At 52.8% G+C, this 17,099-nt stretch overlaps 6 protein-coding genes across 6 annotated transcripts; 4 read left to right on the top strand and 2 right to left on the bottom strand.

Moving 5' to 3' along the window:
* Positions 1 to 1,504: 1,504 nt before the first annotated feature.
* On the top strand, positions 1,505 to 3,685 carry DCS_03335 (uncharacterized protein; the record flags this gene model as incomplete). The annotated part of the gene is made up of 4 exons (XM_040800656.1): positions 1,505 to 2,345; positions 2,407 to 2,794; positions 2,855 to 2,994; positions 3,078 to 3,685. The coding sequence occupies 4 exons, from the start codon at positions 1,505 to 1,507 to the stop codon at positions 3,683 to 3,685; spliced, it is 1,977 nt and encodes a 658-aa protein (XP_040655689.1).
* Positions 3,686 to 5,041: 1,356 nt separating this feature from the next.
* Positions 5,042 to 5,507, top strand: DCS_03336 (uncharacterized protein; the record flags this gene model as incomplete). Its single annotated transcript, XM_040800657.1, has 2 exons — positions 5,042 to 5,293; positions 5,349 to 5,507. The coding sequence occupies 2 exons, from the start codon at positions 5,042 to 5,044 to the stop codon at positions 5,505 to 5,507; spliced, it is 411 nt and encodes a 136-aa protein (XP_040655690.1).
* Positions 5,508 to 5,577: 70 nt separating this feature from the next.
* DCS_03337 (uncharacterized protein) lies at positions 5,578 to 6,457 on the top strand (the record flags this gene model as incomplete). Its single annotated transcript, XM_040800658.1, has 2 exons — positions 5,578 to 5,891; positions 5,953 to 6,457. The coding sequence occupies 2 exons, from the start codon at positions 5,578 to 5,580 to the stop codon at positions 6,455 to 6,457; spliced, it is 819 nt and encodes a 272-aa protein (XP_040655691.1).
* A 1,852-nt stretch (positions 6,458 to 8,309) lies between these two features.
* On the top strand, positions 8,310 to 9,220 carry DCS_03338 (uncharacterized protein; the record flags this gene model as incomplete). Its single annotated transcript, XM_040800659.1, has 2 exons — positions 8,310 to 8,444; positions 8,495 to 9,220. 2 exons carry the CDS (start codon positions 8,310 to 8,312, stop codon positions 9,218 to 9,220), a joined length of 861 nt encoding a protein of 286 aa, XP_040655692.1.
* A 421-nt stretch (positions 9,221 to 9,641) lies between these two features.
* Positions 9,642 to 11,159, bottom strand: DCS_03339 (serine carboxypeptidase; the record flags this gene model as incomplete). The annotated part of the gene is made up of 1 exon (XM_040800660.1): positions 9,642 to 11,159. One exon carries the CDS (start codon positions 11,157 to 11,159, stop codon positions 9,642 to 9,644), a length of 1,518 nt encoding a protein of 505 aa, XP_040655693.1.
* A 1,255-nt stretch (positions 11,160 to 12,414) lies between these two features.
* DCS_03340 (uncharacterized protein) lies at positions 12,415 to 13,035 on the bottom strand (the record flags this gene model as incomplete). Its single annotated transcript, XM_040800661.1, has 1 exon — positions 12,415 to 13,035. The coding sequence occupies one exon, from the start codon at positions 13,033 to 13,035 to the stop codon at positions 12,415 to 12,417; it is 621 nt and encodes a 206-aa protein (XP_040655694.1).
* Positions 13,036 to 17,099: the final 4,064 nt, after the last annotated feature.

Below are 17,099 nucleotides of genomic sequence, written 5' to 3' on the forward strand. Positions count from 1 at the left end.
ATGAACCCCGTACAGCATGCCTCCACATGCGCATTCACGTGCGAGCAAGGGTATCTAGTAATCGCTCCCCACAAGTTCACCGCAGGGGGTCCGATCGCCACAACCAACCCGGACTTGCCGTCGCGTCCGAGCACGACAAGCAAGTACATGCAAGTACACGAGGTACGGAGAACAAAGTACTTGTCGTGCTTGGAAGCGCACACCTAATACCATCTCGGTGCCTGCAGGGAATGGCGGGTACTGTATGTTGACAAGTCCTTGCACCGATACTTGTGCTGGTGCTGTACCTGTACCCACGCCTATAGTACTTTCACAAGCAAGTACTTACACTCTGTACAGCACCTCGTCCAGCACTCTGCACTGTACAGCACCCCATCCAGCACTCCGACCAGCACTCCGACCAGCACTCCGACCAGCACTCCGTCCAGCACTCCGTACATCACTCCGTCCCGCATTCCGTCCAGCACTCCGTCCAGCACTCCGTCAGTACTCCGTCCTGTAAAATCGACTTTGCCGTCGGGACTCCCCAAGTACTCCGTACACATGCAGGTAATGCAAGCCGCATCAACATCCAACTAGGTGCAAGTGTACATGCAAGTAAGTACAGCTACTGCAAGTCCACTGCAAGTCCTTGTCCTGCATGTACCTGCAGAGTCCCGCCGACGGTAAATACGGTGCGGAGTACTCCGTACATGTACTGTACTTACTCAAGTACTCTACTCCGTACTCCGTACAGCTACAACTACTCCGTACCGTACAGAGTACGTACCGTTTCTTTGAAGAAAAAAAAAGAAGGAGCGCGCGAGGCACACCGATCGAGAGAGAAGGAGAGAGTGAGGGAGAAAAGGCGAGAGAAGGCGAGAGAAGGCGGGAGAAGGCGGGAGAAGGCGGGAGAAGGCGGGAGAAAGAGTGAAAAGGGGCGACAAGGAGAGAGGAGGGGAGGCGACGAGAAAACCAGAGAGGCATGGGCACCTCGAGTCCTGCCGTCGACGTTTCATGCACGGCATCGCATCGATATGCTTCACGCCGGCTCCGTTGCATCCGCCGACGCGCCAAACTCGCTCGTCTCCTCTTAGTTTGACTTTCGCCTGAAGCTAGCACTGCACCTACGGCACATGGCGACAGGGTCCGCGGCGAATGAGGCCGTCGCCGAACTGGATTCAGCACGGCCGGAAGAGACCCCCCTCGACGACGGGTACCGCCCGTTGCGTATCCGCATCCTTTCGAGACCCATCCAGGTGCCTTCAATTTGCTTCGATGCAGCAGGCGGCGAGTGTAATTGCTGTACAGTAAGTACTTACTTACTTACCTGCTCGCGGGTGCCTGCGGCCGTGGCCTGTGTCCGTGGGCTCGCCTCCACAAGCTGCCGCCCGCAAGCAAGTCAAGCAAGTATGTGCACCTCTGGCCGCCGGCCTCGCGGGCGAGGCAGACCCATCGGCCGCTGCTGATCGCGTCATGTACTTTAGGGCGTGCGAAGCTTTCGTCGCGATCCAGTAGGCCGACGATGCCAAGGCACGCCGCCCAGCACCCGCACAATTGTGCACGGCTCGTATCGTCGCCTCCCCTCGCCTCCCCTCGCCTCCGACCACGCTCCCGCCGCGGCCATTTAGAAGCCGCCCTCCCCTCGGCTCGCCTCGCCTCGACGACGAGCAGCACTCGTCCATCCTCCGCATCGTCTATCCTCCGCATCGTCGATCCTCCGCATCGTCTATCCTCCGCATCGTCGATCCTCCGCATCGTCTATCCTCCGCATCGTCGATCCTCCGCATCGTCTATCCTCCGCATCGTCGATCCTCCGCATCGTCTATCCTCCGCATCGTCGATCCTCCGCATCGTCGGTCCTCCGCACCCTCGCCCGCCCGCCCTCGCCCGCCCGCCCACGCACGGCCCGATGACGACGCTCATCCTCCCCGCCGCCCTCGCCTCGCCGGCGCTGCGGAAGCGGAGGGCCTACTGCACCGTCCTCACCGACGTCGTCCGCGCCGCCGCCGACGCCCAGGATGCCCTCGACACCTTCGCCGGCCTGCTGCTCGAGGACCGCATGTCCCGCTTCACAAAGTTCGACGCCCACGTCGGCGAGGCCGGCTGCCACCTGCGCGCCACCATGCTCCGCGAGCTCTTCCTCTCCTGCAAGGCCGAGATGGCCGCCTCGCCCGCGCCGTCGTCGCTGCCGCCCTGGATGGCCGAGGCCAACGCCCGCCTCTCGACCCTCCGCCGCGCCGCCGAGGACATGTGCTCGAGGCTGTCCCGCCACCGCGCCGACCCGCGCGACCTCGGCCTCGGCCTCAAGCACGACACCACCGAGCACATGGTCCGCGTCCTCGCCGGCTCCGACCACCACGCCGGTACGTCGCCGCCCCCCGACCCGACGGCCTCGCCACCGCCGTGCTGACGCCCCCCGCCCAGCCTCGAAGCCGAGGCTCGACCAGAGACGCCCCTTCGCCTCGCCGCCCTCCTCCTCGCGCCTCGACGACTGCCCCAAGGTGGCCTGGAACCTCCGCAACCGCGGCGTCCTGCTCCGCTTCCTCGTCTACTGCCACGCCCTCTCCAAGTACAAGCAGTTCATCATGGGCCCCCTCGGCGGCGCCTGCCGCCTGCGTCCCGAGTGGGCCTCGGACGAGGGATACCGCCTCATCGAGCCGTACTGGGACATGAGCAACGACGCCTACCAGGCGGCCAAGTGCACGCGCATCCGCTCCGAGCTCATGTCCCTCCAGGTCTGGATGTCCAAGCTCAGCTGCGCCTGGCTTCACTCGCTGTCGAACCAGCTCTCGCCGAGCTCCGTCCCTTCGACGTGAGAACCCCCAAGGGAGCCGGCCGAGGGGGAGCCTTCGTTCCGCTGACGTCGAGGTAGCTTGGTTCGCTCGTCCATGGAAACCGCCGACCGAGGCATCGTCGCCGCCGCCTGCTACCCGGCCTTTGTCCTCCTGCGTCACCTATGGGCGACGACGCACAGCGACGTGCTGCTCGTCGACCGCCACTTCTGCTCCCGAGGTATGCCCCCTCGGCTTCCGCCGACGACGCCCCCCCCCCCCCCCCCCTCTGCCGAGCGACCCGACGGCTGACGGAGCCGCCAGGCTTCCACTACCACGTCATGAGGTGCCGTCTGCGTCTCGTCCCCGACGCCTCCTCGCCCGAGTCCGCCGCCCGCGTCCACTGGAGCCTCGACGAGACCGACGTCCAGGGCCTCGCCGACGACGACGACGACGTCTCGCCGCACATCGTCGTCATGGGAAACAGCATCCGCGGCCCCGCCACGGCCTTTGTCGATCGCGTCCTGGCCGCCCAAGGATGCGCCCCGCCCACCTCGAGGCCGCATCGCGACGACGCCTGCCCCGAGTACCGAGCCCACCAGTCGCAGATCCGACGCGCCGATCACGACCGCATCGCGAGGGCCTTCTTCGCCGCCCACAGGTCCTATTCGGTTCCCGTCGAGCCCTTCCTCGCGAGGCCCGAGGACGAGGTCATCGGGACGCTGCTGGCCCGGCTTCCGCCTCACCTCCACGCCCAGCCCTTTCACGACATGTGGAAGAAGAGCCGGTCGGAAATCGACGAGCTCGGCGGCGGCCGAGGCAACCTCGCCACCTTTGGCTGGCAGCACGTCTTTACCGAGACCAAGCACGGGCTGGCCCGGCTGCTCGAGAAGTGGATCGCCGACGAGAACATGATGCCGCTGCATGCGTAGCCTGATGATGACGAACCTCGCGCTTCCCGACGCGTCGCGACCGAGACGACCGGGAACCTGCGTGGAGACGATGAAAACTTGCACCGTGGACCGGGAGTGGACGCCGGATCCTAGCCATGGACCGTAGGAGGCCGGCCACGGGTGGTCGCCATGATGCATGCGAGGCCGATGACCTTGTCCGGAATGGCTTCCCATCATCGACAGCAGCCTACCCTGCGCCCCATTCCGAACTGTCCGCGAACCAGACCCGCATCGCCGGCCGCGTACCACGATGGACGAACGGCAAGGACGGTGTGGAATAACTCGACCCCAATCGGCGTGCGAGGAATAGATGGCCTGGGGTGGCAGCGTGTCGGGACAGCCAAGGTATCTCGGTTCGTTGCCGAGAACCGAACAGGCGAGTGAAGGCAACAATCGCGTCGGAAGATGCAGCAGGCAACGTTGTCATTTGCATATCGGCATGGTATGCTGTATATTGGATACGTCCGTCTTGATGAAGAGGGAATGGTTACGAACGTGATGAGGGAATTACGCTGCTTATTTTACGTCGCCCTCGAACAAGGTTGTGTCGTGGGTTTCACGCAGACGACCAAGCATCGACCGGCATAAGCAAGATGCCTCAAACGACAGCTGGCCGAAGCGTAAAACGAGCCAAAAGCATAGGAATGAATTCACAAAAATTTCCTCATCATTTCACCTTGTTCGACGACGCCTGCCAATGAGCTGAAGATTCGCCGCGATGGAGGGGTTTATCGACTCCTAATGTACTTGAAACACTCAACGCTCTGTAACCGTTTGTGGTCATCCATGGCATTGGTGCCCACCGGCTTAATCCGAGCTTGGGATACCCTCGCGAGAGCGCGACAACCACAAGCGCTCGGGATAGGAGACGTTGACAATCTGCGTAGAATCGAGAGTGAGCGTGCCGCTATAGCATCAGCTTCCACGAGGTGTAATGAAGGGGGGGGGGATGCAACGAGGACAGCATTGATGAACGCCGAGCCTCTTGGGAGAAAATGCATGCACTTTGACCGGGGATAGCCCACGGTCGGGTCGAGGAAAGATGCAGGCAGGCAGTTGGACCGAGGCTCCATCCATCGCCAAGGCTTGCATACACACGCCTCCGGCAATTTGGAATCGACAACTTCCACTATTCAGCTTCACGTTTCGACAAGCAGACTCCGTCAGACTCACCCGTGCCAGGTACGACGGCCGCCGAGCATGTCGCGTTCCTCATGCCTACAAAAGGTCGCCGTCGGTGCAGAGAAAGCAGAAATCTCCGTTCAGCCTGGGTGACAGTTTGGTTCGCAATTCTCTTCTTTCCTTTACCTTCTTTTCTTCGACCCAGCTCGCGCGATGCTGATGAAGCTCCTAGCTGTCGTCTGCGGGCTTGTGACGGCCATGGCGGCCTCCTTGGGCCCGAGGCAGGACCTCTTTCGTTGCGGCGCCTCTCCTCCGTCCGACGATTTCATGACGCTCTCCAAATCGCTGGTCGCGCGTGAAGCATCCATGAACGAGCGCAGACAGGTTGAGGCATCTACTGTCGAGGTTTCGACCTACATTCATGTCGTCTACAAGTCGGAAGATGTCGAGGGTGGTTACGTCAGTGTATGGTGCTGCCATTCCTCCGCCAAGGCACGGCAGCTGTACTGACGACCGGCAGGAGGATGTGATTCGCAAGGAGATTGAGAGGACAAATCAGCACTATTCTCAAACCGGATTCTCCTTCAAGATTGAAGACATCGACTATCAACAAAATGCGCTGTGGTCTACTCTCGGGGATGAGATGGGCATGAAGGGGCACCTGCGTCGGGGCGGCTAACGGAGATCTCAATCTTTACTACGTCGCTCACCTTTCCAGGGACGCTCTAGATGCTCCTGGTTCCATCAAAATGGGCTCAAGCACGATGCCACAATCAACGCCGGATGAAGTACTGTTCGTAAAGGACGGCTGCATCATCTTGACGAGCGTCCTGGACGACGAACATTCAGTCACGACCCATGAGATTGGCCACTGGAACGGCTTGATGCACACTTTTGAGAGGGGGGTATTTGGCCTTGATCCGTGCGACCCGAACGGGGGTGACTTTGTTTCCGACACGCCTCCGCAGAGGGAACCAACTGTTGGATGCCCGGTGCAACCTCGTCACTCATGCAGCCTGCAGTTTACCGATCCTATTCACAACTTCATGGACTATTCCAGCTTGTGAGTCCTTCCCACTTCTTGATCGCCTGCGTTGTCGAGACTGAAGCGATTCGGGGCCCAGCCCATGCCCGACGGAGTTTACGATTGGTCAAGTCAACCGCATGAAGAGCCATTGGACGACGTTCCGAGCCGGGAAGCAGGGTAGTGTCGACGGTGCTCGAGCCCCTGATGGCGTTGCAAGTGGCCCCAAAGGCAAACCCCGTCCGAATGATGGCCATCCTTCGGGCGGCATGCCCGGTCTTGACGGCAACCGTCCCGCTGGTGGGAGCCCCCCTCCTCCCGGTGAATCTCCAAAAGGTTGCCTGTGTCCATGCAGCTGTCCCACCATGCCCGGCTTCGATCCTCCCCCCTACGTCCCCGGCGCGGCCGGAATCCCAGGACTTGCCGCTGGGTTTCCGGGCAGTTTTGATGCGAGCTCGGGTGTGAATGGCCTCGATGGGGCACGCGGCCTTGCCGGCGGCCTTGGGCCCGGACAAATCTTGGCTCAAACACCTTCGTTTGATCCAAGCAGCCCAATCTCCGGCGGACCAGGTCCAGCTCCCCGGGACGAAGCATTGCCGGCGTGAGGATGCCTTTACAATGTCGGCGAGGGTCCATTGATGGAACGGGCGCGTCGAGCACGAGTGTGGCGGTTTTCTATCTGTACCGACAAAACAGTAGCAGGATTCTACTGTCTGTACCGACAGAGCAGTAGCAGGATTCTACTGAACGGTTGCACATCGTATCAATTCGTTTCATAGTAACCAATTCGGATATTGATGCTTGGATGTGCTGACAGCGTTGAAACATTGACCGTGTATTCGTGGTCAAGTCATGGAGCGTCCGTGAGTCGGTCTACAACGAATAGGGGAAATTCTTTTGCCGCCTCTGTCACATTGTACCAGCACGTCACGCTTGAATGACGCCCTAGAAATGGCTTGTGACGGAATCGACGGCTCTCAAGGTGCGTCGTGGTGGTAATTCCGTACCTTGAGCAGGTACTCGAGTAAACCGTGATGCCACATGGAGCAACTCCCAGGCAATGATATTTACAGTTCGCGAAGTGTGCTGCGGCTAGCCATGAAACCTATTTTTATCATCATGACTTGCTTACAGCGCGTGTTGGCCGTGATCGCAAGTCATCACTGTTTCTAGGTACTGGCATCTGGCAACTGACTCGGCGTTTGTGGGAGGTAAATGTAGTCCGCCGCACACGCATATACAACATCGTACGGACAGTGTCCAACACGGCCCAGCCAAAGAAAGCCATCCTTGGCCAGGCACGGTGCGGACTGATCGCTTCTTCAAAAGCCGGGTGAGGCTGTGATCCTTTGATCAACCGAGTGGGAAGCCAAAGAGAAGCCAGGAGCAGAGTATAACAGGCCAGACCCCAAAGCACACATGATTTTTTCCGTGCCTCGTCTGATGGCATGTTTTGTCCTGAATGTATCCTCTGATTACTATGATTGATCGCACGAGGACGAGGGAATGTGTCAAGGGAAAGCGATGATAACTCTCCAATTACGCTGTGACATGACATCCGCGCAGACATGATACTTGAATGTCGGTGTACAATTCAGGTCTTGCGAATAACGCCAAAGGTGTCCCTGGCGTCCAAAGCATACTTACTGCGGGCTCCGTATTATTCCTGAAGCTGTCGAGACCCGGGCTGTTGAGACCCGAGATGTAGGGCTTAGGATTGCCAGAGTGCTGAAATAGAGTAATACCATTGCTGGAGATTATACGGGTATTGCCGTTGATGCTGTCCAACAAGACTCGGTGGCCAAAAGATCCGCTTAAATAAGCGCAAATGCGTACACGGTTGCTTGATTCACTGCCATAGCTGACCCCCCGCCGTGGAAATCCTATTGATATGCCCTAGTTGCTTGGTGCGACATAGGCGCCACGATGTTAGCGGCGGAACGTTGTGGGAGACGACAATACCAACTAGGGTCGTACCATTATGGGCTCTCGATAATGATTCATGCAGGTAAATGCATACACAATTTACTCAGTTCTACGTAGAGGCTATTATTAGATCACCTACTTCATCTACCCTAACGTTGGTATTTTGTGCATGAATAGGGGCGTGAATCTGCGCAAGATCGTTCGTCGTCATGTTGCTGCAGATTTCTATACAACCATTGGACAGGGGCTATTAATAGTTCCATCCGATGAGAGGCTGTAGTAATGTCCTACCTGCACCGTGGGTTCATGAGCCAACTCGATTCCTTTACATGTATATATATATATCATATATGTAGCATATATATATATATTCATGCTACGTCCATACTACAGTACATTGCAAGGGAACCCAGAAACTAGCATAGGACGACGGCAAACATCAACAGGCCAGGAGCACATTATTTATGCCATATCGATACAAACATATACATTACAACTACACCCCCGTTGCCATTATTCACATTGTCCACCATGCGTTTCTCCGTCATCGTGGCTCCTGGACTCTTCGCCGTAAGCACTTCAGCCAGTCCAACCACCAAGGGCTTTAGCGCTTCCCGGCAAGCACACAAGTCGAACGAGCTGACAGTTCTTGTGACCGGCTTTGATGTACGTCGAATCCTTTGCTCAATTCGGGTTCTTCTGCTGACGTGACCTAGGGCTTGCCAAACAATACCGTCATCAACCCTTCCTGGGAGGTTGCAAAAAGCCTCCCCTCCCAGCTGCCCGTCGGCATCAACAGCTCGATCCCACGGGTCAAAATCCTTGTTCCCTCGGATGCGATTCCCGTGAGTTACGAGGCCGTAGACAACTTCGTGCCGACAATTTGGGACCCAAGCAAGGGGCCCGAGGTCGATATTGCTGTTCACCTGGGCATGTGGGCACCCAGGACGACGTATCGGCTCGAGAAAAATGCCGTTCGCAGCGGGTACAAACTTAGGGATGCGAATTGCAAATGTGTCAGCTCAGCCAACGGAGCCAATTCGAACAGCAATTGCGACTGGATGGAAGTGGGCAACGATTCTTGCCCTGATGGTCAATATCGGCAAGGCAATGCATGGAACCACGGCCAACAACCACCAGCCGAGCTCCAGACGGATTTAGACCTCGAGGATATATACCAGCGATTTTACGAAAGCGGTGAAACCGACAACCAATGGCCTGGTATAGACTTCAAGATCACTAGTTACAACAAAGAAATTTTTCTTTGCCAATACCTATACTACTCTAGCATGGCCTTCTTGCGCGGACAAAACAGACCAGGAAAGGTCGTCTTCCTTCATGTACCGTCCCTTACAACACCAGAAGCGATCCAAACGAGCAAGGATGTAACGATGAATCTTATTCGATCGATTGTTGAATCGGAAATGCAAAGGGGAATGTAGCTGTGTGTATAAGTATATTGACCAAGGCAAATTGGTCCGTAGGCAGTGTGACCAAGACTATTACGAAGAAGAGGGGATAAGTTGGTCGCGTTACTGCAACCTCCTTTTCCTCCCTTTGTGCCAATTTGATTCATTGAAAGAGATCTCTTGTTACCAGTTTCCCCCAGAACCGAACCAACAGTAGCCCATTTTTTGGCCATGACCAAACAATGGCAATGGAAATCATTGTGCCGTCAATCAGGAGTGCCATTGTATTGGTTCGGCTTGTATATACGCGCGGAACGTGGTAAGAAACTGCGGGTGAGCAATAGGATAGCCACGGATATCACAAAGGCCTGCGGTTTCACCATGAGGAATAAGAATGGTACGTGAGTAGATGATAGCACTGGATAATACATGGCGAAAACTCCGCTTTACGCTTCTAAAATAGAGGATAATGGCTGGAAAAGTCCTTGACGCGGCCTAGCATGACCTGGATGACACGGTATATTGCGCCGGCCGATCCCCCAGATAGCTTATGTCCAGCCAGCCGGATGCTGTAGAATGGTAACCCGCGCTCTTGGCTCCAGGAGCCTAAATTTCCGTAGGCGCCAGTGTCGGCACCGTGTTGAGGGACGAAGAAGGGAGTGGAGGGAAACCTCTGGAAGCCCTTGTCGCCACCCCAAGTCATGTTCTGCAGCGCGAAGAGAGTGCCGTTCGTGGGCAGGACGAGGTCGAGATCACCGGACCCAACGATGACGTTCTTTGTCTTGTGCACGACGTTGGCGAGCGTGCCGTCGAGAGTAGGATAGCTGCTTCGGTCGCGGCCGACGAAGACCTTGGGCGCGCATCCAGTCCAGTTGGCGTCTGGAGGGGCGTTGATGGCCTTCTTTACATCTTCGCGTTGAAAGTACGCTGGACCGCCCGAGGCCTTGTCTGCACCCGCACCGACGAGCTGGTTGTATGGGGTGGGACATTGATGGATGATGTTGTAGTCGTCGAAACACGGGTTCGCCGCGTACATGGCTCCGACGAGGATGTCCCGCGTCGACTTGTTGGGGGAGGGAGGTTGGGGCCACTCCTCTTTGGGAGGCGGAAAGGTAAAATACTTCTTCATGTAGCTGGTGAATCCCAACTCTTCCGCACGCTGCCGGCCCTTTTCCAACGTGGGCTCGTCGAGCCCTAGAACATTGGACCAGTACTCGGAAAATGGAAGAGCAGGCATCTCTATCTGCAAAGCGTTGTTGCCGATGCTGGGGTTGTTGATGGCGACGCCTTTGACGTTGAAGTATTTACTGTCATTCGATTCAAGAAAGCTGTTGGCGATGTGTGGCACGAACGTACCGCCGTACGACTCGCTGGCAAAGTACATCTTGCTGTCGTGAAGTTGGAAGATATCGACAAAGTTCTTCCAGAAGCCCTTGAACTGCTCGGCCAGCTCTTCCTGGTTGGTGATGCTGGGCTCGCCCTGGCTGAAGCCGGTGCCAACGGGCTGGTCGATCCAGACGAAATTCGTGAGTCGGTTTAAGGAGTACGGATTCTTCACCGGTGCCAAGGCGCCGGGAGGCCACAGGAAAGGCCCGTTTGCGGATAAGAGGGACTTCAAGCCGGAACAGCCCGGCCCACCACCCAGACAGACGCCGACTTCGTCCCTGGCCTCGGGCGCGGCCGATGGGAAGAACCAGAAAAACAGCTTGCGCGTCTCGCCCGCTCGGTCAGAGATGGGCAGCACGCCGGCATAAGATTCGCCAATGTCAAAATTCACCTCCGGAATCTCCTTTCCATTGACGGCGAACGCCTTGGAGTTGTCATTCAGGAATCGCGACGAAGGATTGGCCGCAGCTTGCCTCACTGCAAAGGTCTTCCTTGGCCCGGAGGAATGGTATCCAGGAAAGTTATCGGCCGAAATAAGCAGAGGCGCAATAGCAACCGCCAATGCGATCGACTTCAAGACATACATTCCGGAAATGAATTACGGAGAGATGCTGGAGAAAGTGCTGGGACAAGGCCGGAGTGGCGAAGTAGAACTGATACGCCGTCTGGCAGAGGACAACGAAAGTGCTCGTATTCTCTCGTCAGGCAGTCGCAGCAAATGAAGCAAATCACGGACGTGAGTACATCAACACATATCAGGGCCAACGCCGTTAAGCATCTCGCCCGTATTTATATTTCGCATAGCGGTTGCCGTTCTGCAACATCATACGCCTCAAGCTGCAATGCAAGCTCTACCTCGAGTGTCACCGCCAATATGCTAAGCCTGACCGGCCTAAGAAACATGACTATACTATGACGAAGCCTCCGTACCTTGATAATCCCGTCGCCACACTAAAGGTTGGAACAACTCAATACGAAGCTTACCCATTCATTGGCCTCGGTTAGAATATATGGGATAGATTAAGCCTGACCAATATACAGAGTACATGTGCAGCAATGGACAGCAGACTGTTGTAGCACCGGACAGGCTTGTCCAAAAACGTCCAAGTCAGTAATAAATGTAAGACACCGATTAACCAACTATAACCTCGTCGTAAACTCCAGTAGGCTGCAAGCCCCGCCGCTAATTTAGGTAATTTCCAGCGCTTTCGTCTATCCAACGCTGAAGTTTGGGTATTTGTGCTCCCATCCGAAGGAGGTTTGCATGAATAATTTTGTACTCGATCAATGTTTGGCTTGCGAGATATTGTAGATTACTCCCTCAAAGGTCAAGTGCCCATTGAAAAGCTCATATTAGTCCCACAAAGTCATGACGCAGTGAGACAAGCCAGATGTGGCATACCTTGGCACCTCCGTATCACAGTTGGTAAATTAATGGGACGTTACTGTGTCAGGGGGGAGGCAGTCGACGAGTTACGGCAGCGATATTCGCCGTCCCAATTTGCAGCCACGACGTCAGCAAAATGCCAGTCCGAGTACAATCCCACAGCAGATGCTACTATCATCCACGAGGTAATATCGGCCACGCAGCTTGCTACTGCCTGTATTTACGGAGCCGACGTTCGTGACGCTCGGCTGTCGATTTGGCTTCTTTCTTTATGTCCCATCTGAACCAGTTTCGTCGGTTTTCTCCTTGAAATTAACTGCATTCTTGGTAGGATTAGGAACTATGGTTCCCTAAGTAAATCCGCCCCGATGCCCAAGCATCAGCGCAGTTCTTTCCAACAAAAGAGCTTGAATACCAACAGTCCAAGAAACGAATGGAGTTTGGGCGGGGCCGGCTATGTAAGTGTTGGAATTATAGCATCCTTGCATTTTTCTTTTGAGAACTCCGTTTGTACCTTGGTCAGGATTTCAAGAATTGGCGTGTATTGCTGTGCAGCAGTGGGCAACCTATTCACTGGCCACAATCTCTGAGCAAGATCGAAAAATTCGTGCAAGTGGACGTAAATTTCTTTGAGGTAGCGCTCGAAATCACGACAAGCAGCAGCTTCGGATATATCCTGCCTTTTTTCAATAAGGGCTTTGGAAATCAAGGTAGTCATATCCTCGGTTTCCTTGAAAATTTCCGAAAGGTTCTTGGCGTTTGCTGTGGTTAGGTTTCCCGTAGTTAAAAGCTTGTCATAGCATGCGTCAGCAACTCCAATAATCTGTTGTGAGAGCTTTGCAGTATCGTTGCTCCCGAGTTCGTATCCTTTTATGTGCTTGTAGAAGTAATCCATGGAGAGCGGGAGCAGCCTTGCATCATCTTCAATAGCCGTGGAATGGTCCGCAGGATATGAAGGAGCAGCGAAGGCGAGAGCAGCGAAGAAAAGAACCGCAATGAACTTCATTTGAAGCAGTAGCGAAGAAAGAGGGAGGATGTAGTACTTGGACGTGTGGATGGCATTCCCGCAAAACATTGGAATCTCAGACGGATTTTATAGATTTCTTGCCACGAGTACACGGGCTAGACTATCCAGTAGCCTGCGAAATCGTAGTACTGAATTGTAAAATGCGCTCCAAGTTCAGTACTCTGAACAGCTCATTACTGTACATACAAAATTTGTAGCACTTGCAACTAAAAGTACTTACATGTACAAATACATTACGGTACACTTACATATACTTGAATACTTGTAGGTACTTACAGATTGAAAACGTACCTTAAGTACGCCGACGCCTTGACCTGAACTTCAGCAGGTGTACAGCCACGGATGCAACCCGTAATGTATTATTAAGTACAAGCTACCAAGTCGTCTATACCTACTTGTACTTACGTGCACATGTACTTACTCCGTAAGAATAGCAGTGTTTCCTTTTACGTATGGATTAGGTAAGAGAATACAACATGTTACTCTTTGCAAGCGAGAAGGTATATCTGGATTGGCATTTCGACCCAAAAGACCCCATTTATAATGTTAAGTGCAAAGCCTGGTAAATATAGTAGTTGTACAAGTATAAGTAAACACTGGGGCTGCTGTTAGTTCCTGGCTGACGTGTTATGACTATCCGGGCCGCTGCGACTACCTCAGATATCATTTCTCTCCAGGCCGTTGTGCCTTAGGACCGCCATGACTACCAAAGCATTTGGAATAAGCTGAGGTATCGGGAATTGTTGTACGGAGCTGTGGTTTTACTCATTCATCCATACAGTAAATACTCTGTACATGTGGGTACTTTTGTGTTTTGCACAGAAAGAAAATAGTAGCATATGAAAATCTAGGAGTGCACCTACTTACCTGAACGGAGTACTGTAGTTGTAGTTGTACAGTACCATAATACTCCGAATATGTACTGTAATCCATTACTTAGGTGTGCTTATGTTGGTTCGGTTCTGGGGGAAACTGGTAACAAGAGATCTCTTTTAATGGATTCAAATTGGTACGAAAGGAGGGAAAAGAGGCTGCACCCATGCGGCCACTTTTAGCCTCTCCGTAATCGTGCGCCATACGATTACGTGATCCTCGTCTACAATTGGTCACTATATAATAATTGCTTACACACAACACACAACTTAAGTACTTGAATGTACATAATTACACGTACTCCGTACGGAGTACCGTATGTAAGCTTACAGCAGTACATTAAAGTACTAGTTGTACTCCGTAGGTGCTTTTAAATCTCGGTGGAGTAAAATGCGAATAGTAGAAATTATGTCTAAGTACAAGTAATTACTTATCATGAATAATGGAGTACGCTGAGGGGCAATTGTTGAGACACCATGGGATGAGGGTGGCGGGTTTGTATGGGATGGGAAATTGCTTTTCGAAATAGTTACCTAATTCTACTGAAAAGTGTGCCTTTAATAATATACGTATGGAGCACTGTTGAAATAATTGCCCTGTAATATCAGGTACGCAGTACAATAAATCTTGACATGATTTGTGTTCTCATTGCTCTCCACAAGACCCTACTGGTCATCGTTGTTTCATGATGTATCATAAAGTATATTACTGTGGTCAGCGTCCTTCTTTGGACACAGCTTTCAGAACTATACATTCCTCCTAATTATTCCTCTCGCCCTTGGGATCCCAATAGGGGGAAATACTGACAGATCGATGCCCAAAACAACAATAGTATACCATTGTCCTGAAGGATACACGATTGTAAGTACTACGGGGAGACTTACAAAATCGAAATGGCAACAGCGTTGCGGATGAAAGAGTCCAATTTATAAATGTACCGATTTAATGAGGTAGGTTGTTATGGAACGATTTATTGACACGTTTGTTGAACTAGATGCTAAGTCGATCCTCTTTAGGGATTTCATTCTCAAAGGTGGACGCCAGATTGAACAGTCCGGCAGCCGGTTTCAAGGCTAGGAAAAAGCAGCATTTTGAGTATAGTAACAGAAAAAAAGTAAAAAGACAACTAGGCTATTGCCCCAGACAAGAAATTGCAGAGAGTGCGATAAAGGTATATTAAGAGGGAAGTAAACAGGCACGAAAGAGGAGTGAGGATGGGTGATTTTGTATTGTGAACGAAAGCGATGTCTGGTGCGATGGTTCATTTTGCGAGATGGAATGAAAACGACTGCAAAGCGAACTCCCTCGAGGGAGTATCTACTAGGAACCCTACAAGTAAGCTCTGGAGGAGACGGGAGTTAGGGTGGGTGCAATAAATGCAAACAAATAATGACAATGGCTTTCGGGCTGCAATTAGCAAATGGCAGTTGAACAGACCCAGACCGATGAGAAAACGTAACTCTACGCAAGCCTGATGCAAGTATTCCGTATAGTGAAAAGCATTTGTAGCATTCCTGACTACTCGTAAAATATATACACAAGCGTACATCACTTCTACCAAGTACAGTACGGAGCACGCCATACAGAGAACCAAGAAACTGATAAGTACACCTATAGCGTTGATATTACTCCGTGTTTCTAATTGCACTGCATTGTTTTGCACTTGCCAATAAATAAACCTATGCTGTATATGCACTTGTAGTCTTAAGCATACCCAGTGGCCGCGGGGAGGCAGTTCCGGATCGTATTGCCCAAAGTGCTGCTATTGAAGATACTCGGGCAATACCCAAGTGGAAGTGATAAGTCGGGTCCGAACTGTTGTACTGGGTTACTTGTGCTTACAAAGTACATGCCCCTGCAAATCCTACGAGTCGCTTTTTACCAACGCAAATGCTCTACAAGCAACAGGATCAACGTCATCGGTCAACGTTTCCACCTACACGGTCAACACTATCCGACCCGACTTTCCAAACTTTTGCACCATTTTGTCAGCAGCTGCGATTATCCTGCAGTAAAGTATGAGGCGAAATGCGGCAGGGAAACCGATGCATCGTGCGGTACTGCCGTGGCAAAACATGTCTTGCATTCGCTCCCCGATCATACAGTTACTGCACATGCACTCTGTGCTTAAGGTCCGGCAACTTCATTTTAGGAGCACCAAGGATCCCCCCCCCCCCTTTTTTTTTAGAAAGGTCAGTGCAGGCAGCGCAGACAGTGGAGGCAATTGCATCCTGTAGCGGGCTGAATAACTTGTATCCTGCAGAGTAACTAAAACCCCTAACGTTGCGGCCACCTAAATAGCTAAATAGTACTTCTAGTTGTAGACATTATTTCCAAACTATTGAGCAGTAGAATGGAGCTTTTAAAAGTAATTGAAGTAAGCTAATAGTAATAGCAAGTTGCAGGTGCATTTAGGGTTAGTAACAAATGTTTAAAACAGGCCAGATGGTTCGGTTCTGGGGGAAACTGGTAACAAGAGATCTCATTCAATGATTCAACTTGGTACGAAGGAAGGAAAGGGAGGTTGCGCTGACGCGTCCCACTTATCCTCCAGTTGGTCGCAAGGTTGCGCGACCCACAAGAAACTTTGCGCCTCTTGTGGGCCTGCTCGGACTAATCCTAATCCGAATCCTCATGTAAATAATCGCATGATTGGTGTGACATCTTATCTTGCTGTGGTAATTAAAATCTAGTTATCTAAATCCAAGTATCTGATACGTCAAAACGAACGGATACCTTCGAAATTAACCCTTTTAGTCGCGGTACTGCCAACTGGATCTCTGGTCGAAAACGGGTAGTAGTATCGTGATCCTCTTCTAGCCTTGCCAATCTACGCTGTTCTTTTCACACGGCACTGATTCAGTGTTGGTTCGGGTCTGGGGGAAACTGGTAACAAGAGATCTCGTTCAATGATTCAACTTGGGTACGAAGGGAGGAAAGGGAGGTTTCGATGACGCGTCCTACTTATCCTCCAGTTGGTCGCAAGGTTGCGCGACCCACAAGAAGCAATGCGCCTCTTGTGGGTCTGCTGGGACTAATCCTAATCCGAATCCTCATATAAATAATCGCATGATTGGTGTAACATATCTTGCTGTGGTAATTAAAATCTAGTTATCTAAATCCAAGTATCTGATACGTCAAAACGAACGGATACCTTCGAAATTGATCCTTTTAGTCGCGGTATTGCCAACTGGATCTCTGGTCGGAAACGGGTAGTAGTATCGTGATCCTCTTCTAGC

The sequence above is a fragment of the Drechmeria coniospora genome, chromosome 02 (assembly GCF_001625195.1).
Source record: "Drechmeria coniospora strain ARSEF 6962 chromosome 02, whole genome shotgun sequence".
NCBI classification, from domain to species: Eukaryota; Fungi; Ascomycota; class Sordariomycetes; order Hypocreales; family Ophiocordycipitaceae; genus Drechmeria; species Drechmeria coniospora.